The sequence below is a fragment of the Calypte anna genome, chromosome Z, assembly GCF_003957555.1.
Source record: "Calypte anna isolate BGI_N300 chromosome Z, bCalAnn1_v1.p, whole genome shotgun sequence".
Lineage (NCBI taxonomy): Eukaryota > Metazoa > Chordata > Aves > Apodiformes > Trochilidae > Calypte > Calypte anna.
In genome coordinates, this window is record NC_044274.1 from 23,070,981 (window position 1) to 23,088,623 (window position 17,643).

Genomic DNA, 17,643 nt, shown 5'->3' on the forward strand with positions numbered 1-17,643 from the left:
TGGGGTAAAAACTGCCATTCTGTCTGTCTCAGTGTGACTTGTTGCAGTGCTGGGTGTGTAAAACACTCATTATGAAACTCTGTGTTTTTTACTGAAAAAATGCTTTCACCTTTGGCATTTCTGGTTTAGCTAACAAGATGATGTTCATTCTGTTAAATCCCTAACTTAACCAAAACAGTGAATAAGAATCACTTGGGTGTTACCAGCTTCCCTGTCTGGAATTCTGTAGCATATTATGTAGAAATTTTAACTGTAACTTACTTAGGGAATCTGCGTTTTCCTTTCATGACACACTCTCAAAAGATTACATCATTGTGAAAAGGGGCAGCTTTTACAGAGGAAGTAGGATTCTCAAGAGAGAAAAACATATTCATCATCCCAAATTGCTCTTAAGGTCAGCAGTTATTTTACTGGTATATTTAACCTCTTTGCAGAGACTATCCTGTCTCACTTTTCAGCAGTAATCTCAGTTTTGCAAACTTAGTGAAAATCAGTACAAAATTAAACTGGAAGAAAGCCAGCATTCTCCTCGTTAAGCTTTCACACATTTCTTCATCCTCATTATTCCAAAGCACTTTGTGTTATTCTGAGATTACTTTTAAGGAACTGTAGCTAATGTGGGAACAGAAATGTTAGGTAGTGTTTGTGATTTCTTGAATAATAAAACTCATTTAGTGATGTCACTCTGTTTAGTTTTATGGGTTTGGGTCTTTTTTTGTTTTGTTTTGGTTTTGGTTTTTTTTGTTTGGTTTGCTTTTTTTAGTAAGACTTAGACAGAAAATTGCCTTCGCTGACATTACTAAAGCACATTACAGCAAATCGCAGTTACTACATAATGCAGTTATGTCTTTCAGAAAGCATCCTAATTCAATTTCTTAATTTCAGCATTCTAGGAGTAAAATTGTATGTTGCTTGTTTAATGACTAATAAAAAGAATAAAAGATAGAATTACCTATATACACTTATTTTACAGTGTGTATGCAAGGTATAAGTTTAAATCAGTGTTTTTTCCTAGGACTGCCAGATACAAGATATCTAGTACTCTTGCATGCAGACACCATCTGCATCTTATACAACTGCATGCATAAATCAACTATTGGAAGAGAAATTTTAACATATCTTTATATTTTGGCAGGAGAAGTGCTGTCATGTTATGTTAAGTCTCACACCTAGTATGTAATAATACAAAATTGGGAAGTAGAGAAAAGAAGAAAGTAAATTAACTTTGAAATCTTGGCTCTTATGATAAATTATGCAAACGATGTTACGGCTTTTCCTCTTTTTTTTTTTTTTTTTTTTTTTTTTTGTATTGCTAGAAATCACACTGAAGAATGCAAATGAATGGAAAATAAATTATTAATTAAAATAAAATATTATTGTAATATAACTTGTAAACACAGCTTCTGAGGAACTTGGGAACAAAGAATTGGTGCATTGAATGCCACATCTGGTTTAAGCAAATGGTGTGTGGCACTTAATAGGTATTACACTGCATTCTGCAGTGGCTGATCCCCATTCCTGCCAGCTTTCAATGTCAATCAGAGGTCAGTGTCTCCAGTTTGCACTTCCAAGTAGTCTGAAGCAGGATGGGGTTTGTCAGCTTAATGGAGACATTAGGAGGAGTCTAAAATGCCGTGGGGCAGCTGCATAAAATGATAACCCAGAAATAAGAATATAAAAGCTTGGCTTAAAGCTATCTGTATCATACTTCCAGAGAAGGTGCTGTCACCCCACAACTTTTCCTTGTTCTGTTTTTCCTTTCCCTTCTCCAGATACAACAGCCCTCCCTGTCCCAACATTTGCTGTTTTCTCCTTGTTCTTAGATTTTAGAAGTCTCTGTAGATTAGGATCGTATAAACATATGTCAACATTGACCATCAGAATATGGATGATATTTACACTGCATGCAAAACAAAATATCTCAAAGCTTTCTCTGGCCAAGCAGGATTCCAAGCTCACTGGTTTGTGCATTTGTTAGTGCTAAGGATTACTGCACTAGATGCAGAGCTATGCAGTCTCCAAAGTAAATCTCAGTTATAATATGACTTTTCCTTCAAACTTCTTAATATTTTACCTTTCCCAACATTTTATCTGCAAAGGGCAGATACTTGCTGCCCAGGCTGAGGGACCCCTGAGACATGTTCCAGATGTTCATTGCTTTCAGTTTTACTTAGTGCTGCAAAAATAGTTTTAATGTGCCAAATGAACATATGTTGGAAAGATAATGCACTTGACTCAGGTTTTTATTGTTTTCAGCTTTACTTGGTGCCACAGAAATAGCATTAGTATGTCAAACTGAACATATATTGGCGAGATCATGCAGTTGCACTGGAAAATGCTGACTAATATTTGCATCACAGAGATGAAATTCCAGTGTAAAAGTGTACTAAACAGGGAAGGGAAATCTCTGCCTGTATGGCAGGGAAATCTTCTGAGGTTACCATAGGGGAGCCATGTGTGTACCTGATAGTTTTGCTAATAAGAAGTTAGGATTCATGTTTGCTTACTGCACTCAGAAAACATCTAAACTACATTGCTAGTTTAAGTGACCTAACTTGAAGAGGGTATTCGTGCACTTTCACGTGTCTGGCAAAGAAAATTTCTCCATGCAGAAAAACAATGCAGTTACCCTGTTACCCTGAAAAGACAATGCAATTGACACAAGGTGGACATGAATATAAGAAGCACGTCTATTTTGCAAAATGTCTTTTGTAGTGGAGTTGAGTGCCAGTGTAGCACTGCAGCCCCTGGGAGTACAACAGGGGATATGAACCTTTAAGTTCTCTTGGAGATGCCTGATCTGGCTCTGTGCCTGTGGTCAGGATGTTCACAACACCTGCCAAAATTGGCTCATACTGCCAGCTAAATGCATGCCACTGGTAAGGATGCCTCCAGATGTTAGGGACAACAAAATCCATCTGAAGCAGATAAGAAAATAAAAACAAACAGGCCGCCCCTAATTCATTGTATTAAGCAACTTTACTGATGCTGTGAGGCAAACACACTTGTTCTACCCCCCTTTCCTTGGGGAGTAGAGGAAGGCTGTGCTGAGCTGTGAATGCTGCCAAATCAGCCCAAATCCATCTCTCTTGCTTTATCTCTATTAGCCTGACCCAGAAAGTCATGTCTAGGCATTGGCTTTGAGGGGCAGAGGAGCTCAGGAGAAACATCTTTGAAAACAACCTCTGCAGGAAACAGCAAGTTTTCGTGGTCTATACCCCTCTAAGTGTGGTGACAGAGAATGTGTAAGTGGGACAACTTGTTCTGACTATATGGCACTACACTGCTTGAGTAAGAAGGGGAAACAGCACTTCAGAACCCCACCTCCACCTCTCAAAACTAAACAAGAGATCTGCAATGAGGGAAAATTAGAAACACACTAAAAAGTTGGCAGGAGTGTCTCTAGAGTTGCAGCAAAAGTCTCCGGATTGCATTTACTGCTTTTAATCAAAATTTGATTGTTCACTGAAAGACCACGTTTATTTACACTTTTTGAAATGGATATAGATTTTGGAACTAAAACACATCTAAAGTTAAATGTAACTATCCTCAAGTCTCCTTTTTCAAAGGGTTGCCTGTAGTAAACCTAGTAAACCACAACTTTACAGCAAAGCAAGTCAAGGCTATGGAAAATATTTTAACGATACTGCCTGAGAAAATCCTTCTCTGAAGAACACTAAAAGAACTTTCTTATTACATAGCTGGAGATTCAAATTTATCCCACTGCTAGTGCTGTAGGAAATTACCTGAGATACCAATGTATTTCTGATATTTATTTCAGAATTTTACATTATTTCCATTCTAAGGCATATGTGAAGCATACTATTTTCAAATCAGATAAGAATCTAGGAGTTTGCAGTCTTGGGGGTTGAAACTTAGGACATGCACTCATTGCAAGCCCTACAAGAACTGACCCAATAGCATTTGTTAAACCCAGAATTCACATCCAAGAACTTTACCTGCCTAAAACATCATTAAGGGGAACCTAACTCTGAAACTGAGATCCAAAATGTTTGCAGGTTACTAATGGCATGAATAGACTAGGTTGTACTCGTGTCTTCCCTCTTTGAATCACTTGGTCAGCCACGAGGCTTTTCCACTTGTGCCTTAACTTTATGAGTACAAGATCCTAACAAAATCACTGCATACACCTCCTTTGTAGTCCAGCTCACACAGTGTGATAGCAACATCCAGCTTTTCTGTATGAACCAGGTCCCAGCATTATTTCTGGTTTATTTAATTTTTTTTAATCTAATGGCTACTTAATATAAAATGCCTGTAGAGTGATAGGAGCCAATGTCCCCTACCATGGGGTTACTAGATTATACATACATGCTCTTGTGATCTATCTTCCTGTACGAAATTAAGCATTCCGTCCTTTCTTGTACACTTGCTCAGTTTCTTGGAGCTGAGTGGATGACAACTTCAGTCACACTGAGCTTTGTTTAAAGAGAATTATCTTTGAAGAGTTTCTTCATGACAAAAAGGTACATGCCAGAAAGCACACCAGCTGTCTGGGTCACTGAGGGGTGGTGCAGTAGTAAGCCACTAATGAGTCTGTAGGAGTTTTTGTGATCTGAGAGTGCTTAAATACAAAATATAAAGCTTCTATCTGATGTTATGAAATCCTTAGGCCAGCAATCTTCTGGGAATGTAATCCAGCCTCTTTTGTCAAGTCCTGTCATGAATCTTCCAGGCAAGGAGGGGTTACTAAACCTTGTCAATTATCCTTCCAGTAGTTGCTTGCTATAGCAATGGGGTGGATCAAATCTAGCTGTGTAGTGCTCAGTTGTCAGGAGTTCAGAAAGTGGAAAATCCCCAAAGAATTAAAAAGGGAAATTACAAGTCAGTTCTTTAAAGTCACAGAACAAGAGATGCTGGTGGACTAAGGGAAGCATAGGAATGGGGCCTTAGGAGCAAAAGATCCTGAGGGATTCAGAGTATGCAGAGCACAGCAGCAGACTGACCTATACCCATGTGTGCGAATGAGAACAAGAGGCTGAAAAATCCTTCCTGGACTATTATCCTTCAGAGGTACAGGTGTACCCTCATGTGAGCATAATGCATCAGTCTGGCAGACTGCCTCATGGTTTATACTGAAGTGTATACTTGTGTAACTATCCTGCAAACCAATATGCAGGCAACTCAGTCACACTCTCATGGAGCATTTGTATGTGCCCAGCCTAGGTCCCTGAGTAGCTCTTGTTACCTGCTTACCCTGCAAAGTGTTGAGGGACACCTGCATTGAGATTTTTATGTGACAGCAGGAAGAGGTTGATTTCCTCTTTTTTAATAGTTTTATAAAGCATGAAAAGCCAGACTGTGAATGGGTTTAAAACAGGCCATCTCCAGGGTGCATGGATGTCTCTGGTAATCTGTGTGGTTATCCATGAAATTACCATCTTTGTAATGCGGTAATATGAGCAGTAGCTTTGTATCACCTCTGCAAGCATATTCTGTCCTATTAGCTGCACAAAAACATGGTCCCATGCTTCATAAAGTTAATGTTAATGGTTAAGGATGCTTCCATGGGAAAATCCTCAAGGGACAAAGAAAGGAAGATAATTCTTGTGAGCTTCCAATCTACTGCCATGTCAGAAACCTGAAGGAAATATGAGGAGAGAAGAATAATCCATATTCTTTTTTTGTTCTAGTAAAATATGGGGTATCTGAAAAATTAAGTTCCCTGTAAGAGTTCAAAACAAATGACATCTTGTCACCCTAAAATGTTTTGAAGTCTGTGTATGTGTATCTGTTTACTTTTAAATAGAAACTCTCAGAAAACAAGTGAACAAACAAACACTTTTTAATCAGCCTATTTCACTCATTCTAAAACTGGTTTAATTTTTCTCATGGAGAAGCTAGGTATTTTCCCTCAAAATAAAAGGCTACTATATTGAGGGTAGCTTTGAAAACAAGTACAAATACATTTTTTCCCCATGGCAAAAATCCCTAGAAACAGATTGAAAGGATAAGCAGTAAATGTTACTGACTTTATTCTCTCCCATAGTATGGTCACTTTATTTTCTAAAGAAAGTATGCCACTAGCATTCATACAATCCACTACATTTTAAGATGTATGAGGGTTAAGGTATTTGGCTGAAGATCATAAATTGTAATCAATATTCAGATTGACTTAGAAAAGGAGGGTTAATTTGCATTCAAAAAAACATTACTGACAACAGACACTAGAGAGGAAGAAGCACTAGCAGATTATAGCTCTGATTTTGCAAAGGTATGTGGAGTTTTTTGGCTTTTTTTTTTCCTTGTTATTTATTTACTGTATGGGGTTGTTTTTTCTGTTACACCTTTTAAGTGTTAATGTTATGCTGACAATGTTTTCAGATAGGCTGCGAGGCAACTGCTGTACTCAGCCAAGCAGAAGAGCTGCTGAGGCAGATCTTAAATTATAGCTTTACTTAAAGAAAAAGACAATATTGCCAGCTAATTACTTCCTATACACATGTAGAATTCTGATTTGAGTTGGGGGGGGGGGAGGGGTTATGTAAAATTCTAATCCTTCAAAAGGCAGCTTTTGAACTTGGGTATTCACCAATTCCTTCCTTGGCAGTCCCTGATTCTTTATGTTTATAATGCAAGAGAGGCACAAAAGAATGGAAATAGATACTTTTAACTACCTGCTGCAGTGGGAAATGTGTCAAGTTCCGTCTCAGCTAGATGAAGGTATTCGTTTAACCAGACTTGACTGTCTAATTTTCTTCATTTATTTAATAAAATTATAACTTTATATTGCAAATACCTGCCTAATACTGTCTATTGTGTCCTACATAGCAGGTCAAGAATACTGAATTAGGCTTAAATGTAACAAAGAAGATAAATGTATATTGATTGTATTGTTGTCTATTCCCTTTTTACTTTCTGTAAAGTATATTTCAGTTCATGTTTTATGGATACAAGAAAGAGTAGTTTAAAATCCACTTCTTGTCATTTTGAGCTGCAAATATACTTCTGCTAGGGATATATGGCTGTCAAGACAGATTTTCAACCTGCTGTTTTATATAGGATCTGGTGTATAAGAATATTAACCATGGTACTGGCATTAAAACTCTAGCATTTTTTTACAAAATTTATTAAAAATACACATTTAAGATACTGTGGAGAAGGGTTGCAATACTGACGTCTGTGTATCTGTACACTCTCTTTTTAAAAGACGAATATATACAGAGGAAGGAAAACAGTCTTTTTGGTGTGTTTGTCAAATTATTGCACAGATTCCTAGATGGTGTAAATATATATTGATGTTTCACAGATTCAGACCTTCAGATCTTTATAAGTAGTAGCTCATAAAGCTACCAATTACTTTAGCAAATGCAGGGAGTAATTCAAGCTTTTACACTAACTTTGACCTTTTCTGTGTATAAATCATCCTCACATAGCTTCTGTAGGAGAATTCAGAATATTATTTGTGCACATAACACACTAAAGGTAAGCTTGCATTTTAAATATTTCAGTGTACAATAAGTAAAAGTGAGGTGCATGGTATTTGAGAGAGTCTACAGAAAAAAACCAACAGATCCTTTCTAACACTGTTTTATTGCTGTGTTTATTAAAGATTAATCTCATCAACTTGCTTTAACAATGTCGACAGCTGAATGGCACACCAAAGGTCTCTTATGTGCATGCAAAGATCTATCTTTAAAAGCTGTTGGGAGATGATATATGCCTGCAGGCAAAGGACAGTATCAGCTTGATATTAAATATGTAAGAAGAAAAGAATGAAGTATAGCTGAAGAGGGCATTGTTCCTATGTCCATTTAGACTGTGCAGTAAAAAACAGTGCAGGGTACAGTATTAAGGAACATAAAGACAAATTTGAGTACAAGAGAAGGGCACATGTAATTTCATTTGTTAACTTGGCACATTTTGTAATCAAGATTTGCTCATTTAAGGTAGGGGTAAAATGTCAATCACAGTAACTGGGCTATGAGTGCATGGAAATATCTTTGCTCAAATAGTTTATGTACAGATGTTTGAGCCTGAAGAAACTTGCTGTGTGTTTTTGTAGCTAAGGAAGTGAGTAATCAGTGAAACCAGTATGGGTGGTATAGGAAAATCATGCACATGATCTTGGCACTTGCAGCATTCCATGAGCTATTTCATAATGGAAATCAAATTGTTCCACTAATACAGGATACCTGCATATAAGGCATATGTTGTGAAGCACCCATTGAAGTCACAGGACCTTACCAATTCAGACAGCAAATCCTGAGAGAACAAGAAAAACAAAAGAAATTCCTTGGGTGTTGACTTAAGAGAAAGAGGAAAATATCCTGTTTAATGTATTTAGATGTCTTGATGTTTAATGTCTTCATGTCTTCATTGCCTAATAATAATTTTTATCAACCAAATTTTAAAGGGCTGAAAGTGTTACTGGGCAAGATGGTAATTAAGTCTGTAGGGTTGAATAGCTAGTTGCAGTCGCAGAAAATCTGGCCTTATGTCCAGTTAGCAAGGTTGCAAGACCATGGGACTCAAATGGTTTTCTGCTGGCCAGATTCATCCTTTGAACTTGATTATTTTAATGGCTTTTCTATTTATTTTATGTGACTGAAAATTGTGCAATGAATGATCTGTCAAGAAATATCAATGAACAGATGCTGCTCTCTATATAGCTTAATTGTTAATGGTTTTAATTTAAATAATTACTTTAAATCCATGCAGATTCTGTATGGATTCATCCTGGAAGTGTTCAATAGTTTAAGTTACCATTTCCTCAGTATTGAAAGACTAAGTCTAATATTGTGTACAGAAACTGCCAAAGCAGGCAAAACTAAGGTTCCACTCAGCAAACTGGGATGTGATTTCCCACAGTCTCTTTGTCTGTGTCTACCCACCAACATACAAGTCTTTTATGATAACAGCATAAGCTTATGTGTCTCAGTTTATGTTTCTTCTTCTTTATAACAAGATTACTTATTGACACAATTCATTATTTCCTTCACCAGGTATCACCCCTCAAAGTATATCAGCTTAAATAAAATGTTTTTTTCCTGAAGTTTTAGCTCTCTCTGTTAAACAGTCCCCTGCATTTTTTATCAGCTAGTAGCTGAGATATATTCCAAAAGACTGGATGTTAACAGTTTTTATCTTTCTATCTTGTCCCCCATAAATAAGATCAGGCAATAATAACCATGCAGTTCCAATATTTTTGTTGCTTTAATACTTTCTATATTTTGTTTAAGGTATAATTTTTAGAATAATCCTAGCATTATTACTGTTTGACTGTGCTTTCATAATCCACTTTTACCTACTAACTGTTGTTTCTGAGGCATGCTTGTAAATCATTACTGACCCCAGTCCAGTGCCTAAGTTGTTATAAGCATATGAAAGTTTCTTCTGTGCATGCTGTACTATAATATGTTCCTCTACTTCTTTTCCTTCTTCTTACCACTAACACATGTTCAGCTGAGACATTGCTGTGCTTCAACCTGTTTTGAAGCCTTTCTTTTCCTGAGTAAACTTTATAGGTAACTTCGGTGTTGCCAATGACCAAGCCTACTCTGTAACATCCAGCAGCATTTCCTTCCACTGGAAGGAAAATCCAATGTGCAACGGAGGAGAAAGTAATGGGTGGCAGACACCCGGACAGAAAGTTAAGAAAACATATGTGCTAGGCAGGCAGTAGCACAGCATATGCTTTGCTGGCTAGAAACAGCCAGTTTCAGTCCCAAGTCTTGGCAATTCTCTTCATGTGGCAGAGAAAACCTTTTCTCTTTAACTAAATTATTATTTGACTGATTTTAGGCTACCTTCTTAAATCCTCTAGCATTTAAAATACAAATTATTTATTAATTTCCTTCATAAAAGCTGCAGTTTTAGAGACACTGAATAATTGATGTCTTCCATCAGAGCAACAGACACATATCTATTGGCCTGCAGCAGATGCCAGTCCATCCCACCTCAAAATATTTCTGTCATTGTGTGTAAAATCATAGCTGCATTTGTTTTTCAAATCCTTCTCCCCCAGCTTCGAGTACTGTCAGCTGCAGTTCATCTGTCCTGCAGCAAGGCATGCAATTTGAAATTTCTGTGGGCTAATCACTGAAGTAGTGTCATTGAGCCCCTCATTTCCCCCCTTGCAGGAAATAAGTGTTCTACCCTAGTCCAAATGATGTGGTAGGCCGGGAGAAGTTAGCGCCACTTCAGGGTCTAGTGACGTCTAATACTGGTGGCTGGATTTTGCACTGCTGACAGAACAGCTCAGGATTTCTAACAAGTCTCAGCTATGACACAAGAGGAAAGCCTGCTGTCTTGACCTGCTGTCAAGTTCTTTTGCAGATAATTTTTCTCTAGTAGGAGAAAGTTATGTTGAAGTAAACAAACAAATGGGTTATTCATAGTCAATGTTGCTTCCCCCTTGTCCTACAGATAGCAAAGTGCATATAAATGGCTTCTACTCTGACCTCAGCAAACTGATGATGAAAAGAAGGCAACTGTGGGATTATTCATTTCAGCTTCCCTGGATGATGGATGAAGAGATTGTCACTGCCACTCTGATGCCATCTGGGAACATGACACCAAATTCTAGCATGACCCTGGAATAGAAAACAACGTTTGCCTTTGTGATTTTGTTATTTATTTTCTTGGGAATCTCATTGTTTGTTTCTTCTGAATTCTCCTCATCCTCTACCACAGTATGCCAACCTCAACATGGGCTGATGGGCTCGAGGGCCTGGAGAAAGACCAGTTTGACTATGCTCTTGCTTAGAGACTGAAAATTATGGGGGGCTTATTAGCAATCTGAGAAAAAAAGAAAAATCATGGAATGTCTCCTTATTTTGTTTCTGGTTTACATTTTTTTAAACACTGTAGGAGTTGCCATAGACACATATGCACACAATTAACGTAATTTTTATTAAATGCCAAAACAAGTTAAACCGTTGAAAACTGATACTGAATCTCATAATTGGGAAAAAGAAAAAGGTTACATTAGCAGAATTTTTCTACAGAATGCATTGAAACAATATGTAGTGTATGTGATCTCTTATAACCAGCTAAGAGACACTAGAGCCTGTATTCTCTTATGTCGCCATTTTATCATTAACAAGAGTCTGTGGAGAAAGGTGTCTTAGAAATTAAGTTAGAATGTGTTTTTATGATCTGGATGTAATAAATAGGCTTTGCAAGCTGTGCAAGACTCCTCTTGCTCTATGTACTATGCTATGAAGACAAGTAAGAAAGTTTCCCATGTCATGAGACAGGTCTGAAAGAGCTAGAAAACATGAGGAGAAAAAATTTCCTCCATTATTTACCAGGTGCTCAGAATGCTCTTTCTTAGCATTCAAGCAATTACTAAGCTACTTAGTAACAACAAAACAATTACTTTAATCTTTGTTGTAAATAAGGTATGTGATGATTTTAGCTTACCTTTGTATTTTTGTGCCTGAACTGATTTGTCTTAAGATAGGTTTTTTCAGTGTTCTTACAATAGGTTATGTAAACAAATTTCAGTCTGTGTTTCAAGCCCCACCTTTCCAGCACTCAGTCTGTTTATTTGGTGTGTATATCACACTGCATTGTTTTTTGTTTCCTAATTGTTTGACTGAAACATAGGTGCTAACAACTGATACATGGCAAACACCTTCTTTACCTGTAAATATCTTTCATGTATTTGTACCATGAAAACTCATTCTTAGAAGTCCATGCAAACAAAAACCTTGTATGGTTGATCAGAAAAGGAAACATTTAAAAGAGTGCATAAAATTGAGTAGAACTATATGGAATTGAAGTGGATGTTTGCAAGGACTGTTTAGCAGTGCTGAAATACTATAGTGGTAACAAGTTTTGATTTACTGCCAGCCTGGAAAAGGCCACACTCCTGAATATAGAAGAGTCTTGGAAAAGATCCTAGTGCTGCCAGGCTTCTTAAACATTACATGGAGTGTGGAAGGGAATGCATATCTTGTCTGTTTTCAGACAAAACTTCAGATTTATCTGTTTCACTCATATTGTAATAGTGATAAGCAGTTGGGAACGTTTCCTTTGTGCTTTGTCTTGCAGCCTGTAAATGGAGAAACAAAGCCAGTCCCATAGCTGGTATAGCTGGGGCTGTGCTGAATCATCCAAGCTGAGACTCTGACTCCAGCAGTGACACTTAGAGCTATTTATTTCCTTTTGCTTCTTGAACTGTCCATTGGTTAAAGGTTGCAGCTATTTGTAGCAGAGGCAGTGGAAGGAGGGCTGGCTCTGAACACAGACATCACAGATATGACAGTTCACCTGAGAGCAACCAGAGCCCCAAAACAGCTCCCATAAGAATTCATAGAAACAATCTGGGCTGTGAGATGTCACTGCTGAAAGGCAAGAACAGCTTATTGCAGGGATGGCAGCCTTCAAGATGGAGTGGACAACTGTATTCTCCAGAAGCCATGACAACTTTAGCTATATATCTCAGTGCCAGGGCACCTAGATCAGAACAAACTCAAACTTTCAGGTAATTTCCCAAAGGTAAAGACAGTGTTGCATATTGTTGCACCAGTGCCACCACCTAAAGCAACGTGTTGTCAATATTCATGAAGTGGCAGTAACAGCATTTCTCCCTCTCACCTTGGATGTCTCTTCTGTGTCTGGGTCTGTTTGTTTGAAGACTCTATACATTTTATGTTCTTTTAAAAGAAAAATGCTTTTCCTCATAATCACATCTAAAGAGGGAAGTGATGACGCTACTCAAGCAAATGTAGTGTAGTGTTCAAGTGAGGTCATTTGATTCTTGTGTGGAGTTTAGAAGTTGTTAACTGAGTACTATTTTGAAGACTTAGCTGGCCAGCGTCTCTGGTATGTTTGGAAGCATTCCACTGTGTTATTTTTGTAAACCACTGGGTAAGTCAGTGTGTTAAGGGGAATTTAAAACTGTTAAAAGCAATCCCTTTAAGTCAGCCCATCTGTGGGTATTGCTAAATTGACTATAGCAAAAATAGAAAATTTATACCAGTTGCCCCACTATGAAACAAACTTTCTCCTCCACACTTGCAAATTCTAACAGAAGTTTCCTGAAGACATGCTGGGGATTCACTTTAGTGATAGTTAACTTTTCCTCTGCGTGGAGAAACCAGACTAGACTCTCAATGGGAAGAGTAGTATTCCACTCCATGGATTAGCCTCTGGCACATCACTCTGGCCCATAAGAATATGTATTTAATGTGGAACGACCCAAAATATTAATGAGACTAGAAATTGGGGGTCTGTGTGCTGATGCAGCTGTGCTCAAGCAGCTCTGCATCACTCTGATGAAGGTTTTTGTCAATTATATACATTTCTGTAGAACATACTATGCAATCTTTAAAAATTCTCCTTAGAATTAATATTTATTCATGTAACTTAAACAAAGATACCCTTACATACTGTGGAGAAAGAAGAAATAAGTGCATTTTTTAAAATAAATACCACATTTAGGTTAGTTTGTTCAATCTAACTACAAGGAGCTAAAGTCAAAAAGCTACTGGGGAGAGATAACCTTAAATAAGGACAGAGATAAAATTTTTGATTGGTTTACTCCCTACAGTAGGAGGTAAAGATATTTTACTCCAGCAAGGATTTCCAGACTTTTATCTGGAAATATCCCTGTATTGGTACACAGGGATTTTGCAGGTTTGGAGCTGATACCAGATACCATATATGAGATGTGGTCAACTGTGACACTTTAAAGGAGTCTAGCTTAGGAGATGCAACCTCTGTTTTGATCTGTAGACTATGTAGTAGGAGCATAAATTCAATTTAGTGCTAAGATCAACAAGCTTGGTCATGTCAATGACTACTGATAAGCAGCCCATAGAGCACAAAGTACTGCAGGAAAGAAGCCAAAAACCTTTGATATACAGGATAAACGCATTGTGGTCATGACCATGAACTTTCTTCAGGCAAAAACTTTTTTTTCCCCCCTGTTTCTTGAAATATACTTATTATAACATGGCAAGTGTCTCCTCAAATTGGTGTAATTTTCATTAAAATAAAGTTTTAGGTTTTACACATTCTGGATTCAATTCTCCAGTGCTTCTGCAGTCTGCAGCAAAGTATTGGACTTTTTTTAATATGTAGATTGGGTTTTTTTTTCTGCAGCATTGATATGAGAGGCTGCTGTAGCTCCTGTTCTATTGTCAATATTACCATAAAAAGACCTGATGATACAGAAGGTGTTGTGGTTTTTTCCCCCTTCTTGGCACACTAACTAATCTATCCCCACCATGCCCTTAGACATCTGCAATGTAATCTTCATGGTCAGGAAGGAGCAGCAAGAAGAGAAATGTCTTTTTCAAGGCAGACACTGGAAAAGGCTCCTGTCCCATTTGGAAGTAACTGTGTGTTAGTCAACAGGGTAGTAGAAAGTGGACCTTTTACTTCTGATGTGACTGTAAAACACAGCAAGTCCTATCCCACTTCTATCTGCTTTGTATGAGATGTCTTTTAAAGTGGGAGAACCAGTGGTGCAGCACTTACACTCAGCCTGCTGCTGAGCCCAGTGCATGATCTCCCAGGGAACTGGGGAATTTGATCCAGTGCTACTCTCCCAGCAACTTGATAACCAGTGCCTGACCCAGATTGTACTTCTGTTTTATGGATTTGTTTCTCAGTACTTTTATCTGCAGTGGTTTAAAATCCTATCTTGCATCTTAGAATTGTTTAGCTACAGAAAAACTACACTGAGATTGACATCTAAGCGACAAATGCTTTACAGAGAACAAAACCATGACAAAAAAAAATATTTTTTTTACTGTCAAAGGAGACCTAAAGGCCTTTGATCTGTGAAATAAGTCACGGTATCCTTACAAAGGAAAAAGAAGTGTATATATGAAGTTACTGTAGTTGTAGGTTAGCATTCTTAAGAGCTGATTTCCATGGTTTTGGTTTGATGTAAATGACTTTAGCTGCATTACTTTGGATTTACATCAGTGTAAGTAAGAATCAGGCTCCAGATTTCTAAATTCATACAGCTGCTTCAAAGGCTTGGAAGTGCTGCACTGATGTTTAATACATGTGCAGTTTTGTTTTGCTATTTTTAATCAACTAGTTTTTTGAAGCAACATATTTGAGTCTTAAGCTTTACCAGGTCCTATAAATGCAATAACATTGCTATGGTGGCAATATGCTTTCACAAGCTTTCTGATGTCATGGAATGTAGCTTTCTTCATGGTGTTTTGCTGTTAATTAAGGGACCAATCTCATAACGCAGGCTTTCAATTTACCCTTGACAGCACCATTTTTATTCTATCACTATTTTTAGCTGGGCTTTACAACTGGTTAAGATTTTGTTTGTTTTGCTCTTTTGATTTGTCTAGACTTCAGAGAGTTTTGGGGAGGGCCCTGGAAATTTCATGTTTCCTGCTGATACTTCCTGTCTTTTGTCTTTTATGGTGAACCACAAAGTGCAAGGAGTTTGAGAACCAGAAAAGAGTGGCCATAAAACATCACAGTGCATATGTCAGTTGTTTAAAATGAGATGTCTGCCCTATTAACCACCCAGATTTGTCAGTGCCAGAAGACTGAAGTATGAATTCTGCTTGTCTTTCTTAAAAATGATAGGCATAAGATTTTTTTTTCTCTTCTTACTTTATAATTTCAGAATTTTCTGCCTTAGGTTTTTTCCCCCCTGCTAGTTCTTCCTTCAGTTTGGGTTTCCAAAGCTCACGTTCTCATGTCTGCTTGTTACCAAAGCTTAACTTTTCCCAGAAAGGATCATTTCCAGCTGTAATTAAGAAACAAGACTTACTGCAGTGGCCAACATAATAAAAAGCAAAATTAAAGACTTTTATCAGTCAATTAGAACATTAAAATAATTAAAGACTATGATTTTTATCTTTGTCTTCCACTTCCCCATGATTTGGCTTATGTGCCACCTGATCAAGGGCATTATTTTTAGGCACTGAAGCTCTTACCTTAAGATGACTTCCCCATCATGGATGAGGGACAGATGACTTCCACTAATTACTCTTAACTCCAGAAGACAGTGTGATTGAGTTCTGCACAAAAATGCAGCTTCTTCCCCTGGACTACTGTAATATGCTGATCCTACGTATCTCACTAGCAATTATTCTAACACAGTGTAAAGTTACCCTATAATGTAGTGTTTTCACTACTTTCCTGGAGGTTCTTTCTAGCCATACTGAAAATAGATGTTATTGAAGTAGGAGAGTGCTTCTGTATACAATACATTAAAATGAAAGATTTGAGGTGCTACAAAGCATAGTTTTGTGGAAGCTGATTGACAGGAAGTACGGGTTGGTTCATCTGTTACAGTTACATAGGAGCAGCCACAAAAATAATAAACAAAATCACAATTTGCTAAATGTATCCTGAAATGTGAGACACAGAGAACGTTCTTGCCTAAAACAAATATATAACATAGAAATACAATATAGAATGGTGTTTAAAACTAGAAAGTCTCCAATGTGTTTAGGAAATAAGTATTCACAACTGCTAGTTAGTATATATTTTAAAATTGCTTACCATCTTGGATATGTAAGCACTCCCTGTACTCCCAGGCCAGAATTACCTTACATGCTTTGAAACACTTCTTGATATGTTCAGACCCATATTTACCAAAATATTTTCTGATTGCTCAAATGCAAAAAAGAATCCAACACATTTACATGAAGAAAGACATGACTGACCACATACAACTGAATAAGACAGTGTTAGCTGAGGCAGTCACTGCCATGGTATAATGTATAGAGCATGTTTGTCTAATAATACAGCAAACAGCACAAAATGCTAACATGAACAAGCACATCAGCTACAATCTCAGTATGTCAACTTGAAATCACTCCTCTACCCTTTGTTCCATCCTTGGAAAAAATGGTGAAACAGCTCGTTCTGGAGGTCATCTCTAAGCACATGGAAGACAAGATTATCAGGTGTAGTCAGCATGAATTTGCCAAGGGGAAATCATGCCTGACTAATCTAATAGCTTTCTATGATGTTATGACTGAATGGGTAGATGCAGGGAGACAAATGGGTGTAGTCTAACTTGACCTTAGTGAGCCTTTTGACACAATCTCCCATAACATCCTCTCGAGCAAGCTCAGGATATGTGAGATAGAAGGATCTTCAGTGAGATGGATTAAAAACTGGCTACAGAATAGAGTCCAAAGAGTGGTGATCAATGGTGCAGCATCCAACTGGAGAACTGTGACTAATGGAGTCCCCCAAGGATCAGTGCTGTGTCCAGTCCTGTTCAACATCTTTATCAATGACATTGATGATCAATGTGTTCTCAGCAACTTTGATGACACAAAGGTGGGAGGAGTGGCTGACACCCTAGAAAGCTGTGATGCCATTCAGAGGGACCTAGGCAGGCTGGAGAGTTGGGCAGGGAAGTATTTAATGAATTACAGCAAAGGCAAGTGAAGAGTCTTACATCAGTGTAGGAACAACCTCAGGAACCAGTACAGATTGGAGACTGAGCTGTCAGAGAGCAGTGAAGTAGAGGAAAGGGACCTGGGGATGCTGGGGGATGACCATGAGCCAACAATGTGCCCTTGTGGTCAAGAAGGCCAATGGCATCCGGGGGTGCATTAAAAGGGGGGTAGCCAGTAGGTCACAAGAGGTCCTCCTCCCTCTCTATTCTGCCCTGGTGAGGCCACATCTGGAATATTGTGTCCAATTCTGGGCCCCTCAGTTCCAGAACAA

At 37.9% G+C, this 17,643-nt stretch overlaps 2 protein-coding genes across 2 annotated transcripts in view; both read left to right on the forward strand.

The window, feature by feature from the left end:
- Positions 1–17,643, forward strand: part of PRRC1 (proline rich coiled-coil 1) — an 81,023-nt gene that overhangs the window by 47,516 nt on the left and 15,864 nt on the right. The window lies entirely within an intron of this gene.
- On the forward strand, positions 10,411–10,729 carry CTXN3 (cortexin 3). The gene is given in 2 exon segments (XM_008497530.2): positions 10,411–10,608; positions 10,611–10,729. Coding segments are annotated over 2 exon segments (291 nt in total). The 5' UTR covers positions 10,411–10,436.